The 21,615-nt window shown below is 35.5% G+C and overlaps 2 protein-coding genes and 1 non-coding gene across 8 annotated transcripts; 1 reads left to right on the top strand and 2 right to left on the bottom strand.

The window, feature by feature from the left end:
• Window positions 1-1,727: 1,727 nt before the first annotated feature.
• LOC132191534 (nuclear pore complex protein NUP93A-like) lies at window positions 1,728-15,786 on the bottom strand. Of its 4 annotated transcripts, none has more exons than XR_009441291.1 (17): window positions 15,653-15,786; window positions 14,815-14,906; window positions 14,634-14,700; window positions 13,749-13,808; window positions 11,543-11,632; window positions 10,991-11,260; window positions 10,500-10,595; window positions 10,253-10,387; window positions 9,882-9,935; window positions 9,689-9,772; window positions 8,815-8,901; window positions 7,474-8,376; window positions 6,718-6,899; window positions 5,601-5,892; window positions 4,615-4,762; window positions 3,137-3,348; window positions 1,728-2,153 (listed from the first exon to the last, which is right to left on the bottom strand). XR_009441291.1 is itself a non-coding variant. In XM_059606607.1 (15 exons), the coding sequence occupies exons 1-15, from the start codon at window positions 15,752-15,754 to the stop codon at window positions 4,685-4,687; spliced, it is 2,592 nt and encodes an 863-aa protein (XP_059462590.1). In that variant the 5' UTR covers window positions 15,755-15,786; the 3' UTR covers window positions 4,378-4,684. The 4 variants fall into 4 exon arrangements, 1 of the variants encoding a protein (XP_059462590.1); XR_009441292.1 differs by having other exon boundaries at window positions 1,729-2,153; window positions 3,193-3,348; XR_009441290.1 differs by lacking the exon at window positions 1,728-2,153 and having other exon boundaries at window positions 2,965-3,348.
• Window positions 15,787-17,048: 1,262 nt separating this feature from the next.
• LOC132192201 (uncharacterized) lies at window positions 17,049-19,918 on the top strand. Of its 3 annotated transcripts, XM_059607466.1 has the most exons (4): window positions 17,049-17,215; window positions 17,885-18,216; window positions 18,952-19,130; window positions 19,561-19,917. In XM_059607466.1, exons 1-3 carry the CDS (start codon window positions 17,102-17,104, stop codon window positions 19,115-19,117), a joined length of 612 nt encoding a protein of 203 aa, XP_059463449.1. In that variant the 5' UTR covers window positions 17,049-17,101; the 3' UTR covers window positions 19,118-19,130; window positions 19,561-19,917. The 3 variants fall into 3 exon arrangements, with proteins under 3 accessions (XP_059463449.1, XP_059463450.1, XP_059463448.1); XM_059607467.1 differs by lacking the exon at window positions 18,952-19,130 and having other exon boundaries at window positions 19,561-19,918; XM_059607465.1 differs by lacking the exon at window positions 19,561-19,917 and having other exon boundaries at window positions 18,952-19,235.
• A 1,340-nt stretch (window positions 19,919-21,258) lies between these two features.
• Window positions 21,259-21,454, bottom strand: LOC132162671 (U2 spliceosomal RNA). The gene has a single exon (XR_009438251.1). It is a non-coding gene; the product is annotated as a U2 spliceosomal RNA (small nuclear RNA).
• Between the last annotated feature and the right edge of the window lie 161 nt (window positions 21,455-21,615).

The following is a 21,615-nucleotide window of genomic DNA, read 5'->3' as shown; positions in this document are numbered from 1 at the left end:
TAGTGGCTAAAACCGCTAAGCGCAACCGCCTAGGCGATTAGTAAATTTTATTAACCGCCTCCGCTAACCGCTAAGCGGTTAACCGCCCAATTAGTGGTTAACCACATTCGAATAACTGCTTTTTTACTAACCACTTTTTTTGGGCGCTTTTTTTTTTTTTTTTTTTTTTGGCTTGTTTTGGACCGATTTTAGGCTCACTTTAAACCTTTTTTTGCTCACTTTAAACAAATTTTTTTTTTCCTTTTCTTGGCAATTTTAGCATTACAAATTGCTACATACCAAAATCATTGTTGGTCATCTTCTACAAATCTACACAACATATGTAAATAAAATTACAACAATTCTTATAAATTATCACTTCACTTGTAGTCTTGTACACAACATACAAATAAATATATATAATAAAACTATATTATATATATAAAAAGTGGTTAGTGGTTTTCAAAAACTCAGTAACTGCTAATCGCTAAGTTTTTAATAACCGCTTTCAAAAGCGGTTAGTGTGGTTAGCAAAGCGGTTAATGGTTCTAAACTTTGTGGAGGCGTTAATGCGAACTCCATTTTACATCTAATAAAAAAATAATAATTATTATAAAAAAAATCTTAAGAAAATGAAGGTTTTAGAGAGTCTTTATTCTTTGTCACCAAGTAATGGCTTGATCACCCTCTCACTTGGGGTGGGGGCCAGCCACCCATAAAAAACGTGTTTGTGGGCGTAACTGCGCTCCCCCCCCCCCCCAAAAAAAAAATGAAGGTTTTAGAGAGTCTTTATTCTTTGTCACCTAGTAATGGCTTGATCATCCTCTCACTTGGGGTGGGGGCCAGCCACCCATAAAAAACGTGTTTGTGGGCGTCCCCCTCAAAAGAAAAGAAAAAAAAAAAAAAGGAGGTGGCATGACCACCTTTAAAACCGTCCTTAAGGGTAGTCGGACCCCCACCCCCAAGTTAGGGGGGGTGGTCTGGACACCCCTAGGTAGCAGAGAGAGGAGACTCTCCAATACCTTCATTCTTTTCAAAAGTTTTTTCATTTTTTAGTTTTTTTTAGTTTTTTTTTTTTTTTTTTTGTGTAAATTTGAGATGGCATTAGCACTCCATAAAATTTTTGGAAAAAATACATTTACCTCCCAAGGCATTACGTGCAAAGGAGGAAGCTCCAAAGCTTCAATTTATAGTAGTCTATGAAAAAGGATATGGAGGATTAGAGTCATGCTAGGGATCATCTTTTTATTTTCTTAAATCTAATGTAGCTTTTAAAATTACCATTGGATTAAAATTCAAGTATAATTCATTTAAAATTTAATGGTGATTTTAAAAGCCACATCAACTTTAGAAGAATAAACAGATAGTCCCTATTATTACTCAAAAGATTAATGTTTTAGGGTCGTCAAAACAATGTTTTTGTGGAAGACATGCAATAATCTATTGTGGACAAAAGAAAATATTTTCAAGCCTTTACATCCTATATGTGGATTACATGTTGAGACCACTAGCCACATTTTGTGAAGGTCTTAGTCCTGAAGGAATGTTTGGGTTGGGTATAGTTGAAAGACACAAAAAAGTTCCTTTGAAGAAGAAGATTTTTTCCTTCATATTAGTTGGAAGACTTTGAGTTGGTGGCTACAGTTGCAATGATAAATTGGCTCTGTATTTTTACAGTAGCTCAACTAGTAAGAAGAGCAAAAGAGTTGTTGAAAGAATATAATCAGAAAAATTTATATATCTCGAAAGATTCAAACCCGATATAAAAATACAATTAGGATATAAAAATTAGAACTTTCTTCACCTGTGGGGGTAGGGGACTGCCTTATCAATATTGCAGAAATGGCACGTGTAGATGCAGGGAGCAGCCACGTGGAGAAGAATGGGATTATCTTGCTAGCACATTGAGAAGTATGGGGTATTGGCGGCAGCCTACGGACAGTCATTTGGGATGTGTTGCGAGTGGCTAACAGTCTCTCTTATCCATTACCATTTGTCGGACATGACATGCACGCACCTTGACTTTTTACACTTGTTTAATGTAGCTCTTTGAGAAGAAGATGCTGACGTGACATTTCACAACTCACACGTGTCCAACCGAGAATAACGTGGTTTAGAGAGCAGCAGATTGCACAACATTCTGTCGTGTTGTGGATGTAATCATTATGCTCCAACTGACGTGAAAGAAAGAAAGAGGGTATATTAGTACTTGTATTAAAAACAAAACAAAACAATACAAAAGAAGGAATATTAGTTATGGGCTTTATATCAGGTTTTTTTTTTTTTTTTTTTTAATTTGTATTGAAAATCAGCAATACAAGACAAATTATCGCTGATTTGATGAATAAAATAATGGTGGTATTATATAGAGAAAGTTCATTAAAGGTGTAGGGTAATAGAAAAAGAAATCGAGAGTATTCCTCTATAGTCTAATCTTATTAATTTGAGATGGTCCATAGTCTCTAGTTGACAGTTTGAGTGGTATGAGGGTGTGTGACGCAAATAAACATCTCTATCAATTTTATTGTTAGAGATAATCTCTATTCGAAAAGGATTGCGGCTTCATCCATTAGAAGTATAAGAAAAATAAAAAAAAGGAAGGACAATATAATTTATAGTTCTTACAGTCTCAAATTTGACAGTTTGAGTGGCGTGGGGTGTTTGGTGCGAATATAGATCTCCAGCAATTATGTTGACATGGATTAGCTCTATTTAAATCAATTACGACCTGATCCATTAAAAGTGTGGAAAAAAAAAATGAGAGTATACCTCTCGGAGTCTAATTTTATTAACTTGATACAGCTCATAATTTCCAATTTGACAGTTGGCATGAAGGTGTTTGATGTGGATAAAAATCTTCTAACAATTTTGTTGTTTGAATTACTTGCAATTCAAATGATAAATGTAAGATAATTTTTATAAGATTCAACTACTTGAATAAGTTCTTGAACAACTCAAAACTTATTTAGACAGATAATTTTGTATAGATATTCTTCCAATTACAGACCAAATTCTTAATAATCTAGACATAGATGCATGCCCTACCTATTTAAATAAATCAGCATACTTCAGCACATCAACTCATCAAAATTAAATGCCAAAGCTGAATTTATAATTTTATCTCACTACATTGTGATGAAGCAATTTTAAAGCTCACCTCGACTCCACCCTACTCCCTATGGTCAAGGCCCAACTGCAAAATTACAGACTTACAGCATTGAACTGATTGAAGAGATCTGTAGCCTATCATCTCCATCTCAATTTGAGAGCAGCTATCAAAACCCATCACATCTTTGTAACCGGCCGTCGGCCGATGGAGTCCCTTTTGTGATGCTCGTGTTTGTCGGCACTGGAAAGTGCTCGCCCTGCCTGCCATACAAGTTGAAGTGGTCCTTTAAGACATTAGACACTAAAAGATTCACAGATGTTCGAGTTGACATCACACAAGTTGATATGCCCGGCGGCTGACAAGACACATTTGAGTTAAGGGCCTGCATACTACTCTCATGTGTCAAATTAAATAATTGCATTTCTTTCTCTAAAGAATTTTATTTAAATTAAAAAATATACAAAAGTAATCATTTGGGAAAAAAGAAGAAAATTACGAAATTGGCCACCTATTTTTTGTGTTTTCAGTAAGTTTTTTTTTATTAAAAAATAAATTCAATTTTTCAATTTTTTATTTTTTAATGAGTAATGGTAGAAGTCCTTGTGTCCATCAAAAAATGATATAACTTTTAAAATTACCGTTAAGTTTATGGTTAATCAATATTAAATTTTAATCAAATAGAAATTTTAAAAGCCACCTCAATTTTTTTAGGAACACAAAAAAAATTTCTAAAATTGCTCTTTTTTTAATAACTTTTAAGGGTATTTTGAGAAAAAAACAAAATTGTCTATTTGACACACGGCGATAATATGAGAAGCCCCGATGTCACTTTCTAAAATTTGGAAGTTCAAGTACAAAAAAAGAAAATTCATGTTAAGCAAATTCATGTAAGAATAATAAGTGGGAATTCTTTTTGTATATCAAAGACCACATTTTGGTGCAACAAACTAGCAGGGTCATTACATAATCAAGGTTCAGCATGAAGCACAAAATATTTTAAGAGTTTTTCATTTATAAATACCGTGGTCGGCACGGAAAAGGATCTTATCCATTTCAATTGAAATGGAAAGGAACCAGTTAGTCTTAAAAGAGGAGCAAAATTGTCCTAATTTTAATGTTGGACAATTTTGCCCCTCATATTTGCACTAACTAGCTTCTCAATCGAAATGGAGATGATCCGATTCCGGTCGGCACCCCTTACCTCACTCTGGGGAATATCAAATCATAAAAATAACTAGGGTCACTCATGAAACAAATGGAAGACACTCCGACCTATTAAAGACATGATGGATAACAATGCACTATTTTCAGCTTTCTCATTCTCTATTATACGAGTATGACCGCACAAAGAAAATGGAAATGAGCACAGATTGTACACAGGTTCTAGATAGCAAAAAGGAAGTGTTGCGAAATTCATAACCAACACATACATCTTTTTCTACTAGTATCTCACAACACATTGGTTAGTATAGTAATATTGCTTATCTTGATGGATTTTTTTACATAAAGAGCTAAATATTTGATACCTCAACCCAGTATCCCGTTAGAGTTGCTATGCTGGATCGGGACATCTCAATCTACCATGCTTTGTAAGCTTCACAAGCTCCGAGCAACCTTCTCATACAAATCACGGGGCCAATTCCTATTCAAATTATTAGCAAGAAAGCTTGCAATCTGCAAAGACAAAAATATTCACCCATCATTAAACAAGAACAGCACATTCCAAAAACTATATGATACTCCAGTATACCTCAGAAAAAACCATTGCTACATTCTCCTACAAGGCTCTCTCTCTCTCTCTCTCTCTCTCTCAGTAAAATGAAGTTGACAATTTCAAAGATTATCAGATACTTTTTTTAGTTAAGTAAATCTCAATTAAAAAGCACAAGGAGCGTCACCTGGTACATATGATGTATGCAAGAGAAAGCACCTTATAAGAAAGAAAATAAAAACTAATTCCTAAAGTCCATAAGCTCCACAAGCTCTAACAAATTGGGTAAACAAACCCTCCAGACACAAATATACGAGGTAAAGCACAACATTCCAAATTTTACTACTGCTATGCTTCCCAAAATGCTATGTCCAACTAGCCAATGTGTCTTCCACCATTCTAGGCATGACCTGTTTAACCCCAAAGAAGCTAAATTCAAGAGAACGAAGCTCTCAAACATTGAATGAAAAAAATACTCTCTTATTGAACTTGAATGGAGCAAGCTCATACCGACGAATCCAATCAACAAACTTCACAAGTAAGATACACTAGCTAACCATCTTTAACTCTGCTTGAAAGATTAATGGAGTTCCATGACACATCAGCAAATTAACACGACTCACTTTTATGAGCATCCTTGAATTCCATTTTGACAACATAAAACAAAACAAAATAAGTGCCCTTCAAAGTACAAGTTTTAAGCTATCAAGTGGCTATAAGCAAAACAATAGTTGCAGAGAGCACCAACGAAAGAATAATGGAAAGATGGCAGAAGAATTTTATTCACTTATTTCAACATACCTTAGCCCTCAAAGCACGAAGTGATCCATCAGAATCTGTTACATTGTCCAAGCAAGTGAGAGCAACCTTCAGAAGGTCTGGAACACAGGCTTGTACATGAAGAGATAAATTCTGGAACACATCAACAGTAATATCTGGTGCTCGTGGATCTAATGGGAGAAATGGAAGTTTGGCAACCTCCCTTAAAGCATCCAGATGATGGCCCGTTATTGCCAACTTGTGGATTGACAATATTGCCTCAAGTTGTCTTAACATAGTTTGTTGCTCCAAAACATGCTCTCTCTCTTGAGGACTGCACAGCAAATTCAAGAGATCTTTAATTGGGGAAAACATTAAATAAAATACGAGTATATAAAATGTAAACCATGACATATATAATTAACAGAAATCATTGATAAGGGCAGTTAACAGTTCAAGAGATTCAGTCATATTTTCTAAATTTATTAATCAAAATTGGCTTTTTGATCAAGTGTGAAGGTCCCAGTAATTCAAAAACACTGGATCAAAGCCAAGAAAAGAAAATATCAAACTAATTGTCGACAAAAACCAAAAAAAAAATAGAAGTTCGAAGAAGGGAGCAGCAACATAACTCACCAATAGCTTCAGAAATAAATTTTAAACAAAATTCATTAAAAATTAAGGCAAAAACTTCATTAACAATTTTTGAAAAATCCAGATCTTTCTAAGAGGATTTGGCATTTATTATTAAAATGTAATGGTGAATACATTGCTAATTATGAAAAAGTATAACAGACAAAACTCAATTTTGGCCATTTAGTCAACTCAGATGATAGTTTAATTCTAATTAAGCTGGGGTCAACTTGAGTTCTGTCACTCATTTGCTTAATAAATTGAACCTGGATGTAGTTATGACTCTATACTATAATCATTCAAAATTGCTTCATAATTTTAAAAACTATTGAACTTCAAATCCACTCCAGAATATGAGCTCTTAAATTTAAAGCCCCTAACATCTCAGAAGGTTCGTATTAGTTGAAAACATTTTGCCTCAATCTACCATTGACCTTAGGTGACAAAATACAAGACCAACATTGGCCAAGACTAGCCACAAACACCAAGAAGAACAACATATTGAAATGCTGAGTAATGAAATAACCTGACTTCAGGATAATATCTGTATGTCTCCAGTATCTCATTGCCAGAATGAATGAGGCCAGCAGTCCGGCTCTCACCATCTAATCTACCATGTGAGAGGGCGCATATTGCTTCAGAGAGGCACTTATTGGTGGTATCCAGTGCCATTGAAAATGCCCCAACTCTCTTCTGAATTTCTACGGACTGAATTTTCATCAAAATGTAAGGGACAAAGCAAGACCAAAACATAAAGTTATATAACACAGTGAAAGAGGAAATGAAAATGGTTGAAGCAACACCATTAAAAGAAAGAAACATTAACAGCTGAAGATGGCAGAAGCATGAATAAAACCATGAATAAGTTAAATTGAAGGGCAAACAGAAGAAAGTAAAAATGTTTGAGAGTATGAACAAAAGATGTATATATAAGAATACCATTTAAAATTTTTAACCAATATGAAAAATGTCAACAAATAATTACATCATGGAGTCATCCAAGTTTATTTTAACAAGGAAATGTTGTTCACCTACGAGTCTGAAGAATAATAGTTAAACCATGAAGTCATTCCCACTCCCAAAAGGTAATAGCAACTTTTGCAGATTAAACATAACATGGCTCACCACCAAGAATCCAAGATTAAGGAGTAGAACATGGAACAAACATAATGATCCTATAAGGCTATCTGAAAATCACTAATACTAAGGGAAAACAAGTCACAATTTCTTCATATGGAACTCCAGAAATAAAGAAATTGAGAAGGCAAGAAATTAAGATTACTTTGTCATAAAGCCCAGCTTCCTGACACTGGCGAGCAGCTTCAAGCAGAAACTGATGCCTTGCTTTCGCATCAGTCAAAAACCTTCCTAATTGACCTTCTTCTCCAGTACCTCTTGAACCAAGTAAAAGATAGACCCCACCATCACGTAGCAACAGCTCAGTAAGGAGTTGCTTCAACATCAAGCTTCTCTGCCTTTGCTGATCCACATTACCTCTTCCTGTCCATGACAATTGTCCACCGCCTACTGCAGCAGCAGCTTGTGCATAATATTCTAATGCCATTGATAGATCACCGTGGCGTAAATACACAGATCCATACTGCCTAATTATGCTAGATGCCTCGGCATAAGCATCCATCACTCCCAGTTTTTGCCCAGCACCAGCTCCTTCAGAAAGGACAGCATGGTCTGCTAACACGATTGCCATGTGGGCAGCATCAACATTATATCCTTCATCTCCTGTTTCCTTTGACCAATATACGACAGCTGGTAGCAACTGGATGCTTAAAAGCAAAACATAAGGGTATACCAGAGGGTCCTTCCCATTTTTGGTATAATATGATGGATCAAATTTGTTCAGGTAGACCTGCAAATCATCCAAACTATATGGTACCAATCCCTCATTCAGAATAACAGATGAGACTCCACTTGAGTAATCTCGTACTGCAGACAGCTTGAACCATAAGAAATCCTCTATAGTATTGAACAGATTTGGTAGGTCTCTAAGCAGGCGGTCAATTTGCCTGCGAGAACCAGATATGATAGCATACAACAACAACTTTTTCTTGTCATATGCAGCTCGTCCAACCCGATCACCCATTCTTAACATTTTCTCACACTCTTCTGATGCAGTGACTGCAGTCTCAACTGGCACCATCCCTCCAGTATTGATCCACTCTGCAAGCTGTCAAAAAGGAAGAATGACTAAGGTCGAACAAAATATAGGGTAAAATACACCAACACTCACTGTTATTTGATGCGGTTCTATTTACACTCCTTTAAGTTCCAAATTTTTCTACTAACAAGCCTAGTGGTATCCTGTTGTCCTAATCAACTAATTCTATCATCTTCTTGTTTTAATCATGAACAAAAGTTATTCTCATATGACTAATGTAATATCAAAGTGAGGGTTTGGGTCACTAGCATCGCAGCTGACTAATTACCATCAATGATTTTAACAAAAAGAGAAACGAAGTAGTTGATCAAAACAATTGGACACTATAGGAGGCTTGATTAGAAAAATTGAAATCAAAGGGATGTTAATATTGCATTCAACAACATAGGTATATGTTCATTTTAGCCTAAAATAAAGCCTTATCAATAGCCAGTGAACAATCTATACCATGGGAGCAAATTGGTGTGAAGCACGGGATGACAGAGCCACATTTCTTGCTTCCTCATAATATCCAGTCCTCAAGCAAAAATATATCTGTCGCACATAAAGAATAAGATTTAGTAAAAAACAAAGTTATTCAAAAGTAGGGGGAAAATAGTTTATAGTAAAAACTAAAATTACATGTCTATTTGTGTTTTCATATGGTACTGCTCTTGCTTACTATTTCAAAAGTGACAGACCCAAGATACACTAAAAGCAAGTCAATATCTCCTTTAAATTATATCTAAAAACGGTGAGCAGAATGTGGACCACAGTTCCCAAACAGCCTATGTTGACAAAGAGAAAAGAAGAAGAAAAAAGCGTAAAAACAATTCAACAATTGAGATGCGCCTCTGAATCTGATTCAGTTACCCTCCTTGAAAGCAAGATAGCCTTAAGGACTAGGGATCGAAGTTTCAAACAACTTCACAAGACTTTAGAGGAGGAACTACGGGAGAACGCACACACAAAATATATTTGAGATGTGTGATGCGAACCCTATAGATCATAAATATCACATGCACAAACTACTAGGACACCTTACTTTTAAGTTCTTCGAAGAATAAAGGAACATGCTTAATAGCTTAAACAGGACCAAATTTAGCAGTCATGCAATGGATTACTTCAAAAGTTGATATCAGTCATTGATTGGAACTTGTGAATTGCATCGCTGAAACTAATCAGCTTTATACATAACTTGAAATCTGAAATAATTTGAGAACCCTTGAAAAAATTATATAGGGGCAGAAGAAAACTTTCTTTCATATCATAAATTAAAACAAGTAGATTGATTAGCGAAATGCAAGCTAGATTACAAAATAAAAATATACGTATCCAAGACCTGCTGCCAAGTGGTATCAACGGGAGGTTGTCTACGAGCATCACCTGCATCAAAATCCAGAACTCCATAATCTCTTAAACGAATCTGCACAAAAACAAATAAAATTAAGACAACATAATTAATTTTTGTCAGGATGATATAATGCATCTTTATATGCGATTCCAGAAAATTCAATAGAAACATGCAAACAAACCCGAAGAAAGGCGCGGACTCTTTGCAAATTTCCAACAGCCCCACCAAGAGCAGCCTATATGAGAAATGCAAATATGAGCTTCGAAACAACCATTTCCAAGAGATCTGCACTTTATGTTTTCATACATATCTATTAAGCAAGATGCTTACAAAAGAAATATTGGGGGGGAGGGGGAGCTTTTTAATCATTACCAAAAGTAAAGTTCATATGAACGCGCAACAATAGATTAAGCATTCAACCAACGAAGGAGAAGCAATAATCAAATAAACTAAAAGATCTATAACAAAACACATAACCATTCATTAACAATATTCAGTTTGGAAATGTTAACATCAGCATTGAAATAATACGATACTATACAAAATTATAACCTGTGCAGGATGACTTTGTATTGTATCCATGATATATTTCTCATGCCCCCATTCCAGATGGCGCCTTGCACCAATGATTAGTGACATCTTCTTTGAAACATTATGTTGCATAGTTGAATCCTCACCCATCAGCATCTGTAAAAATGAAAATACGAATAACTAGTATTAAAAAGAGAACATTACATATAAAATAACAAGCTCAGACTATAATATATCAACAAGCTAAGCGCAATGTTAGAGGTTACACCTGAATGAGGTGCCATATCTTCTGCATGTTAACAGATTTTCCACTAGATCCCTCAACGCCCAAGCTCTCATAAGCACCCTTGAAAGCTGTAGCAGACTAGTAAAAAGAATAAAAGCAAGTATATCTTACTTATAGAAAATCTAAAATACACAACAAAGCCAACTTGGAATTAAAGAACCTCTCACCTAAAGTAAAAGCCTAACAAACACATAACAAAAGCCAACTTCAAGTTAAAAAACCCAAGATTGAAAGTACAATGAAAGAAAAAGGCAATATAACTTAATAGTATGACGTATCAGAAGTACAGATATACTGCAAACTGGATTCCTCTAAAGTGTTAAGATGACAACATCTCATGTTGAATTGCAACTTTACCATTCATACCAATACTTATTTGATTATTAAACCAAAAAAAAAAAGCAAGCAGGCCACCCAACCTTAGATGCCTTTCGACATGTAGTAATAATTTAAAAGGCAATAACCATCCTTACCTTAAATGGTAAGCCACGCTCCCTTGCATTGTTCAGATTCTTCACAACTTCAGCATAGACTGATGCCTTTTTATCAAGGATAGGCTTGTTAGCTAGAGGTACGAGACCCATGCTATTTGGACCAGGTGAAACTTGAGAGCTAGATGCAATGGACACTGTTTGACCAGGATGAGAACCCCCAGAGCGGGTTTCAATCATATTAGTCCTGGGTAATGTTGAAATTCGGCTTAAACTTTGAAGAAAGTCGCGTTTTTCCTTTTGCCAATCCTCCTATTATAAATAAAGTTATACACAGCATTCAGAGATCAAAGCACAATAAGCAAGGAAATTAACTCACAATCAGGGAAAGCCCAGTAAGCAAAGAAAAATCCTAATAAAATATGTCAGATTCATAGATGGTCCAAAATGAACACTCCATAATGAAAATTTTGAAGCTAAATTGCAGCTCCAAGAAATACCTACAAATATGTGTGTTGCACACGTGTGAAAGTATATGTCCAAATATAAAGAAACAAACCCAAAAATTTGAATAGGTTTAAAATAAGTCATAACCTGTAAAACTTTCATCGTGTAATCATTAAAGCTTCTGAGATTATCCTTCTGAGCTTCCTGAATGGCTGAGACCATTGCCATCTCATGAACCTGAGAAGAAACATCACATACACCATTATCAAGATACCAATATCAAACACTCTCAAAAGTGCAAGTGGAAAGTGGCTGAATACTCTCTGAGGTACTCAAAAAAAGGAAGATTCATGAAACCAAATTAGAATTATCTTGGTCAGGATAAAGAAGCTGTACTGCAACGGCACAATCAAACTGCATGTTCATGTTGGAAGGGGGAAGAGGCCAGGGGGTGGAATAGAGAGAAAGAGACAGACAGTGGTTTAGTTATAATAGTTCTAACTTTTCATTTGCAAGTAGACAGATAGGTGAAACAACACTTTGATACGATAGCCAATTGAAGTTTAGATTTTATTAGCTAGATATATAGAGAGATGTATCAAATAAAAGTTAGTTGAAGATTGAAAGAAAGAAAAATTATAAGAAATTAAAAATTAAAAATAAATAAATTAAAAAAAAAAATCTGATGGAGAATCAACTATTTCTCAAATATCCCAATAAATCTTGCCATACTGCTTTACCAAAAGCTATATTGATGCAGTAAAAAAATGAGATGCATGGGGCCGTACAAAGTGTTACTTATGGAAAACAGAGATGTGAATATATAAATGAAGAATGACTAAGAAAGAAGTTTTTCGAAAACAAAAGATTCCCAGAACTTTAATCTGGGGTCCAAAAGAGTGCTAATTCTGAACAAGTTCACATGACACAAAGGGACATTAAATGAGCAAGCATATAGGCAGTGCAGATTGAATAAAAAATAACACATCCTAAAGCAGATGGCAACCTTTGTTTACATAACCAGGCATTTGCTTATGACTTCAACAACCAGGTTCCTAGAAATTACATTGAATTCAGATTTTCCCCCACTTTCAAGAAAAATCAGTCCTGCTAGTGTATGAAGTCATTCACAAATTTGCACTTAAGAACTCAGCTGAAATACATTCACAGCTTAATTTATTTATAGTTAGTTCATCACTAATTCTAAATTTTAAAAGCTTCACAGGAAACCAGTTTTGTTAGGGATCCTAAACAAATGGAAAGTAAAAGTTAGGGGGACTAGCCCTGTCTCATAAAATATTAAACTATATCACTTAAAGCAATGAAATAAATTTTTGGTATCAAGGGCAAGATAGCAAGAGCCGGTAACAGTGGAAACTTAATTGCATGGAACAAGAACATTATGTCCATCTCCTTTGACCAACCATTAAGTGGTAACCTACCATCTATAGCTAGGATCATCATCAAACCTAACGAACTTTCATAATGGCATGCAGAGAAACTTTTTTTTTAAAAAAAAGTACATATATAGAACAAGACCCAAAAAAAAACATATCTTTTTATAGAGCAGGTCAAAACATGCCCAGAACAAGCTGATAGCTGTGTTCCTTGCTCTTGTTGGTCAACTGGAAGATTTTCAAAATCTCTTCTAAGCCTAGAACCAGAACTAATTTAAACTTATACTTTGAATTGGTCTTCGGCCACTTCCAAGTAAAAAATCTGTAGCTTATTAGTATATTTGAAACCAAAATATAGAATACGAGTATCATCATGTATTTGACGGAGAAAGTCAAGCAAGATTGCTGATGAGCAATTGAGCATTGACTCTTTAAAATTTGCAGCACTAGTGAGTAAGTAATGACAGGCATGTAATCATAACTGTGGAGGAAATAGCTATCCAAAAAAGTCATTTTTGTCTATACCATCAGTAATTCTGATCTTTGAATCATGCTAGCACCAAAGTTAGAAAGCAAAAGAATGTACAAATACAATTCATACCAACATTTTACTGAAAAACTATTAAAGGTCCCATCCCCACCATAATTCATAATTTTCAAAGCAGTAACAGCCAACCAAATACATATTCCAGGCCATGCCAGCAATTTGAATTGAAGCAAATAAGCATGCCAAAGCAATCCAAAAGATAAAGAAAATTCAAAGGACATGACAGTAGGCATAATGATGATAGTCAGGGACAAAGCCAGGAAAACCTCTGGAGGATTGTTTTTTCAAAAAATTTGGAGGGAAAAGAATAAAAAAGGCCCTTGAGTTTTTCTTTTCTCCAATTGCGTCCCGTGATAGTAAAATATTTATATCAGATTCTTAGTGAAAATTTTTGAAGAAAGAAAACTACCTGCTGCAAATACTCTTCGACACTTGTTGCCTCAGCAGGGAAAACATCCTCAAATGTTGTCTTCACATAAAAATATAAGAAAAAAAATAAAGAGCAAATAATAAGAAATAGAACCATGAAAGCAAAAGCCAAAGTAACTTGAGAGTAACAACTACTATGATAGAGATTAAATTAAAAGAATGACCAAACAAGGCACAAATAGGACCATGGATTTCTTTTCTGATAAGTAATATCATACATGCAGCATATATAGAGGGCATGAGGAAAAACAGCAACTTTTAAAAATTATATAGTCCAAAGCCTCTAGACATATATGGTTTTAAACATATTGTATCTATTCTTATATTTTGAAATCAATAAAATTGATGTTTTTTTCATTTTAATTCACATCTATGAGCTTGTCTCAGTGATCTTCACTTGAGGAAAGTACTTCCCCAGTCATTATATGAATCCTCCCTCCTATAGCACATTAACATAATGGATGAACCCGGTCCAAAATTGTCAAATTCACTGGCAGGAGAATGAAATTCATGCATTGAGTAGGTCATATCCATGTACTCAGACAGATTTCATTCTAGAGTGTGGAATCTGCATATTCCTTGCCTTTTGCAACAAATTGTGTATCCTAGATACAAACATGGATAAGAAATATAAGAATTTGATCTTATTCCACATAATAGGAGATATATTTTTATAAATCATTCTACTTTTATATATTTTTACTTGTTAGTTTTCTTTTCAATTAAATTTATTTATGGTGTTCAATATGTACCTAAGATCAAGGTGGGAAAAATCATTTGAAAAATTTACATCTAAAGCCACTCAAGACCTGCAGCCAATAAGGCTAGGTTATATACATTAAGTAGAATGCAAAGAATATTTTACCTTCAATTCAAAAGACTTCAGATCCCGTGCGAGTTGCTCTGCATTTATTCCCTCACGTGCAAGAAGCCTGTAAATTTAACAACAGAGATAGTAGATATCATTCTAGTCTTTTCTTGGCAACAAAATTGTAAATCCAAGTAATAATACGTGTGAGACTCTAAAACAAGAATCATAGAGGAACCTTGTGGCAGCAATAGATTGAGAAGGAGCCTCAGCTCGCACCGTTTTTGCTTTGAGCTTCTTAGATAATGCTTCTAACTGATCCAAGTTTCTCTGAAATAGATACAAATCATTAACTCAGAACCAAGAAAAGAAGAAAAAAAGATGCATTCATCCACACACACCAAATGCCCAGTTTCTTTCATCTACTACTTATTCTTTCTAGAAATACCAACCATTAATGACTTATTCCTGAAATGTAATCAACGCAGCTGGACTAGACAAAGACCTAAATTCGGCTCCACTGACTCTTTTTTATTATTATTCAAAGGTCGCGAACAATTATAATAACAATTAATTCAAACTTCAACTTCGATACCCCTCATACATTTTATTACCAAACGAACTGATCAAAATCGGATGGGAGAGATGAACCTGACTAGTTACATTAGGCTCAGATGAGCATTGATTTTCTAAATTCATTTTTATTAGTTTCTTTTATTTTCGTTTATTTTCCCTGATAGTAAAAAAGAGCGACAAAATAAAAATGAAGTCTAAAATTGTATTCTCAAATCTCGAGGTTATTATAAGCTTTGTCTAGGTTTTACTATCTTTACGCTCTCTTCATTACTCTCAAACAAAGAAATTCAAACATTCTTTTCTCTTTCCGTTCATTTTCGCGGAAAGCAAAAGGCGGTCTAGAACAACGAATAACACGAGGACTTGAACATTAGCATTTCACGAATTTTCGGCTAACAATAACTTCGTTGTTCCTCATTTTTCTCAGCAAGCAAAACCTCAAGCCAAAATCCAAAACCTCGAACCAAACAGAAAATCTGTGAAAGAGAGTAGGTTGGAACCTGAAGGGGCGGGAACTGAGCGGAAGGACCGGATTGTTCGAGAAGCTTCGTTGAGGAATGGAGCAGATCGGTCCAGCCACTGAAGCCTTGCTCGCTCGCCATTGCTGCTGCTGCTGTGCTACTACTTAGCTCCCCTCGTGAGAGGGAAAAGGGGTTTTAGCAAGCCTTTTATTAAAGGTGTTCCTGGAGCTACGCTACCCAATTGGGGCGGGTCGGGTTGAAAAATAAAAACTATTTTGGAACATTCGGTATAAAAATGTGTTACACATCTTTTCCCCCATTCTTTTCTCATTCTCTTACTTATTCAAAATTATTATTAAATTTGTAGAGTCCATATAAATAGCTCATATGGCCAACAAATGCAATGATAATTTTAAAAAATAAAAGAAAAATCAAGAGAAGAAATGAGTATTTATTTTCCTTTGTATATATGTTCTTGTGTATATTAAATTTTTTGGGTGAATTAACATAAATTTTTGAGTCAATACGCCTTTTTAAATTTCTTCTAGAATTTCCTCCAATTTCACTGTAATAAATTTATCGTGAATTTGAAATGAGTCCTGTGAATTTTCCAGCCAATTTTACAATGTTTATTAGTGTCATGTTAGCAACTTTACTACATTACATTAAATTAAAAAATTACAAAAAAATAAAAACCTTGGGGACTGGCCACACCCATGTTCTCCTTAGATTTGGCAAGGGACGAGAGCCACCCTGGGGTGGCTCGGGTGGCTCAAGGACCACCCCATGGGATGGTTGGGGTGGTTTTTAGGCTCTCTCACTTTTAGGGTGGCTAGCAAGTCACTCCTTATTGGTTCGGGGTAGACTACGAGCCACCTCCCATTCCTAAAGGAGAAGTAGGAGACCCTTGTCACTTCTAAGGATTTTTTTTTAAAAAAAATAATAATAATCTTAAAATTTTAATTATTTGATTTTTAATTAAACTAATAAAATTATTATTTTAATATAATGTGGCAAAATGCTAAGGTGACACTAACAAATATGCAAAATTGGCCGAAAAACCCACGGAATAACTTATTTCAAATTCGTGACAAACTTATGAAAAAAAAAAAAAAAACTATAATTTAATTCATATTATGTCACACATTTTATAAAGAAGACAATATTATCGTCTAGTGACTAGTGCACCCAATTACCCAATGCTTTTTGGGCCTCCAAGTTGAAAACCCCGAGTACTGAGTTCCCTTTGGGCCTTTCAGTCCGAAAGGAGTAGTTGGGCCAAAAAAAACTAGGCCATGGCCCATCGTCCAACGGATGGTGCACTTCAACCGGATCAACCCTTGCAATTTGCAACATTTGAAAGCCAAAGTGGGAAACAATTCGGGCACCCTAATTACTTGGAGCCGGATCCTCTGATTTGGGTACTTGCTAAACTTCAACCCGAACTCGTGCAGCAGGCGTAGTAGCCGTGCTAACGCTAGCGAAAGAATGCCGAGAGTGAGTCCTGTGTTGCGCCAGTGTCGCAAAGCTCTTCAAGATTCGGACTTGCTCAAGGTCTTGCAGTCGGAGATCACCCACGAGCTCTCGTCTAATCGCTTTCTGGTTCTCTCTCTACCCTTCATGCCTTCCTTGTTATCTTTTTGTTTGCTTGAATTGGGAAACAAGTTTAGTATACATTGTGTAGAATTTTGATTGGACACAGTCATTTCTAATGTGATTGTATAGATGCTAATGAAAAATTGACACCCTTTGTTGACTGATTTAAATATTTGTGAACATTTTTATAGAAAGATGAAACTTGAATTGGGATTCTTTTGTATTGTTCATTACTTGCATTTGATGAGATAGTTTTTGATAATGGATTCAAATAGTTATGCCCCAAACGCATAAAAGTAGAATGTGGAAATTCGATAATAGATTATGGTTATTGATTTGAAGTGTAATTAGTGTTATGGCTCTTATATATGAGCACAGTTTGACAGAGTTAATTGATTCTCTAAGTCATGCTAAATTCGACAAACATTTATTCCCACTATTATGGGAAGGCGACAACACGATTCTGTTTTGGTGTTCCACTCTCTAGGAATTATGGCCCCTACATAGAGACTGAACATGGTAGAAACAGATGGCTAAATTTGATTGCAACTCCTTGCTTCTCTGGCAATTTAAGCATTTTTGCAGAGCTATGTTACTTGTGTGCGTAGCCTTGTAGAGTTAAGAGGATTGCATCCTTCTTGTTCTTGACTTGTATGTGTGTTGACATGGGTACAGAATAATCAAAGTGGTTCTCTGGGGGATTTTTTGGTGGAATGGGACTCATCACAATCCCAAGATGTGGTTTTGCGGAGAAAATGTGAGTTGGGGGAAGAGGTTGTTGTCTCCGCCGTCCTGGGTCCTTTTACATATGGAAGAGAGAGTGTGTTTCCAAGGGGAGTTTTGATGAAAGTATGTTTGAAAAAGCCTGGCCTGGGCTCAATCTTGCAGTTTGATTGTGGAGTTTCTGACAGAGGTGATAATGGATCTGTGTTTGACATCCATAATGCCTGCTATATCCAATCATCAGCTCGTGTCGATCCTTCAGCCTACAGAGGCCCGGTATTTAGGTAAAGTTTTGTCCTTTTATTTATGTATATTTGTTATTAACCTTCAAATTTCCTTTGGGGGAAAAGAGTTTGTTTGCTTGTCAAAGAATTACTGTTATGTTAATTCCCTTAAATCCACACACTCATTTCAGATATGATCTTTGGTCTAAGTAAATAACACAAACAGCAACAACCTGATATATGTGGTTTTGATCTGTCCTATTGCTTATTTGTTGGCTCTCGATGTTGACCCTTTAAATTGATATGGAGGCCATCTTTGATAGCCAGTTTCCTTGTGTGTCATCCATAATGAGGCTGTATTATAGGTGTACTAAATCTTAATAAACTTGATTATGTGTTAATTTTGTCATTTATAAGGACACTGCTATTTCTACTGTCTATGTTATCTGCCTTTCTGGGTACTCATCTTGATTACCCAGGTGCTCATCTGATGAGTTTGTGATCCATGAATTTTCCTGTAGTGTTGCACCTTGATAAGATATAAAACAACCAGAAAAAAATAGTAATGAGAATCTGAAAACTCATATTTACTCCAGTGTTTAGTTTTAGCAAGGTTTCTCGATTTCAAGGTAATTCTGAAAATATTTTGTAATTTATTCTTAACCTGTTTTATCTTCAAACACTTTAGTACACATGCTTGTTTCATTTTCATCATGTTGATTTATTGGTTTTGTTTTTGGATACTTTAAATTGTATTCATCTATGTTATTTTCTCTCTTTTATATCTATCTCCAGTTCTTTGGACCCTCAACTACAAGATGCACTCAAGGAGTATCTAGTATCCAAGGGAATTGGAGAAAACCTAACCAACTTCCTCTTGCTCCACCTACATAAAAAAGAGCAAGGTCAATATGTGAACTGGTTACACAAACTCGAATCCTTGGTCGCAAAAAGCGAGTGACAACCTATGGCAGGTTTAAATCACACATTCTTCATTCTTTCTCAGTGATACCTGCCCCATCTTGTTGTATGAGAATTTGTTGTTTTCAATTTCTATTCAGTTAGATCCCAACTTTTAACTACTGATTACTGATGGGACGCTATTATTTTTCGCCGAAGAGTCTGGGTTGTCATGTTGGTAACCCCGGTGTGAGCAATTGGAATAATTTTTGAATAATAAGATTAGATCATATAGTTTGTAGCGACCAATACTTGTGTTATGATTTTTTATGTTTTTTTTTTTTTTTTTTTCAGTTGAGCACAATTGAATTGACTAATAGCTATTTTTTTTACCTGGTATTGTATGCTTCAACTTTTTATGGACAGACCTTTCAATTTCCATGAATGACATGTTCTATTTACAAGCCTAGCCTTGACCACTGGTTCCAAACTTTGCTCCAACAGGGATTTGTCTTAATAGGGGAGTTTGAGGTGCAGGAGTCAGGACAGCCATATCAACAGCATAATAAAAGAAATCCCCAAGGCCCTTCTACTGTAAAGGAAGATCCTTAGCCTCCACTAAAGCTTCTTTGGGTCACTTGATCCAAGGAAAGTGAATGCATCTTTGCAATGTTGACCAGCCTGAATTTTCCAGGATGGAATACCGTACAAAACCTTGGGCTGGGTTGGTAACTTTTGGGTTGGCTAGGGTCGGGCGGGTTTTGCCCGGCCTTGTGTAATCTGTACAAAACAAATGCTTGTAGAAATGGTGAAAGGAAGAATATTTAGAACATGAGTCGTAAGTTTATGTCACTATTTTCTATAAACAAATTACATTAAAGATAGTTGTTGTTAACCTAGTATCTCCGGAGAACCTTTAGAAGCTGAGTTCCTAGTTTCTAGTAACAATCCTAAGCTAAAATGAAGCAAAGCCTCCTTCCACTTTCACTGCTGGCTATTGACACCAATAAGCTGCTAAAAAACTCCACTCCTATATGGCTCAAATGGATGGACACCATGTTTGACTTCCTGCATAGGTTTGCTTGGTTCAGGCGTGTTTGTAACTTTGTATTATAAGTAACTCATCGACTCCACTAGCTTTGATTTCTTAAACTTTGAGGCATGTGGTGTGGTGGGTTCGAATCCCTTGGCATGTCTTTGTTTCACCTCTTCTTCAACTGACGATTTTTCTCGACGACCGGATAACAAACCCAACTTCATAATTAAGAAGTAAATTGGGTGCGGAAAAGGAAAAAAAGTGTGCGCCTAACTTAATCCAAAATTTATAATCAAGTTCAAAGGATCGGAATTCCTTATAATTGAAGACTCATAGAATTCTCTATATCTTCTAAAATTGAGCAGATTCAGAATTCTCCACGTCTCCCAAAATCGAGAAGGGTTGTAAGAGCATTATTAGCAACCTCATCAAATTTTATTTACCAAAATAGCGAAAATTATACATTTCTCTATTTTAACTATCCACTAAAAAAAAAAAATAACTATCCACTTTTTTAAAACACTTAAGCAACTTTACTTTAACTATTAGCTTTCACTATTCTATATATATATATATATATATATATATATATATATATATATTATTTTATTTTTTTAAAGAAGGGAAGGAGAGAAAATTTATATTGTTTTTCAAAAATCTCAACCTAAACATCTAAAATATTATCTATGTCATGTTTCAGCATTTAATAAGAAAATATGACTTACTAAATTTCAGGCTGCGTTTCTCATCTAGAACTCATCTAGAAAACTTTAGGCTACTGAGGCTTGAAGTAGGGAATTCCTTTGCAGCTGGCACATTAATCAGCGGGTCTATACCTTGTAAATGGCTTCCTCCACCTATAGGTACTTGGCTGATCAACTCAGATGGATCTTTAAAAGATGAGTTGGGCGGTAAGGGTGGCTTAATCCAAATACCTTCAAGAAAGAGTAACTTTCTCATTATCTGACAAAAAGACAAAAATTAGAGAGATTTCCAATCCCGAGTTCAATCATAACAAAATTATATGTAACTGTTAATGATCGTTTAGAAAATTAAACACCACAAGTGCAAAATACGGTGCTTGGGGTTCTCAGCCTGTTTGAGCTAAGAAATTATCCGGGGCTCGGAAGACCAAATAATTAAGAGAAAGTTTGAACTAGGATTGGGTGGGGTGCGCCAGGCCCGTGCAATAGTGCAACGCATGGGCGACGCTCGAAGACCCCAATAGCAAGCTACTGTGGTGGGTCTTCCCCCATAAAAAATTAATTTAATATCGTGTGACCCGATGGGCCACGTATCAGATATTAAACTGATAAGAACAGATACTACACTTGATCTTAGCCAAAAGGCCGAGAAAGGTATGCTTTGTCCACTGTCTCCGTCTTTGTTTTATAGCCGGTGTTCACTTCCAGCTGCTTCTATTCTTTCGGTGTGGGACTACAAAAGCTTCCGGAAATCTACTTCAAAGACCATGTGCGAAGCTGCACGTCTTGGGCATCAAAGCCCATTTTGTTTCGACTCTC

Source organism: Corylus avellana, chromosome ca9, assembly GCF_901000735.1.
Source record: "Corylus avellana chromosome ca9, CavTom2PMs-1.0".
NCBI classification, from domain to species: domain Eukaryota; kingdom Viridiplantae; phylum Streptophyta; class Magnoliopsida; order Fagales; family Betulaceae; genus Corylus; species Corylus avellana.
This window is presented reverse-complemented; position numbering and strand designations above follow the sequence as displayed.

What these genes read in the sequence shown, in the direction of transcription:
- LOC132191534 (XM_059606607.1), bottom strand. Translation starts at nt 15,754, where the DNA reads ATGGCGAGCGAGCAAGGCTTCAGTGGCTGGACCGATCTGCTCCATTCC. An exon ending in ACACGATGAAAGTTTTACAG is followed by an intron (nt 11,261 to 11,542) that starts GTTATGACTTAT and finishes TATTTATAATAG; the next exon opens with GAGGATTGGCAAAAGGAAAA. An exon ending in TTCGTGCTTTGAGGGCTAAG is followed by an intron (nt 4,763 to 5,600) that starts GTATGTTGAAAT and finishes TTGTCTTTGCAG; the next exon opens with ATTGCAAGCTTTCTTGCTAA.
- LOC132192201 (XM_059607466.1), top strand. Translation starts at nt 17,102, where the DNA reads ATGCCGAGAGTGAGTCCTGTGTTGCGCCAGTGTCGCAAAGCTCTTCAA. An exon ending in TCTCGTCTAATCGCTTTCTG is followed by an intron (nt 17,216 to 17,884) that starts GTTCTCTCTCTA and finishes ACATGGGTACAG; the next exon opens with AATAATCAAAGTGGTTCTCT. An exon ending in TACAGAGGCCCGGTATTTAG is followed by an intron (nt 18,217 to 18,951) that starts GTAAAGTTTTGT and finishes ATCTATCTCCAG; the next exon opens with TTCTTTGGACCCTCAACTAC.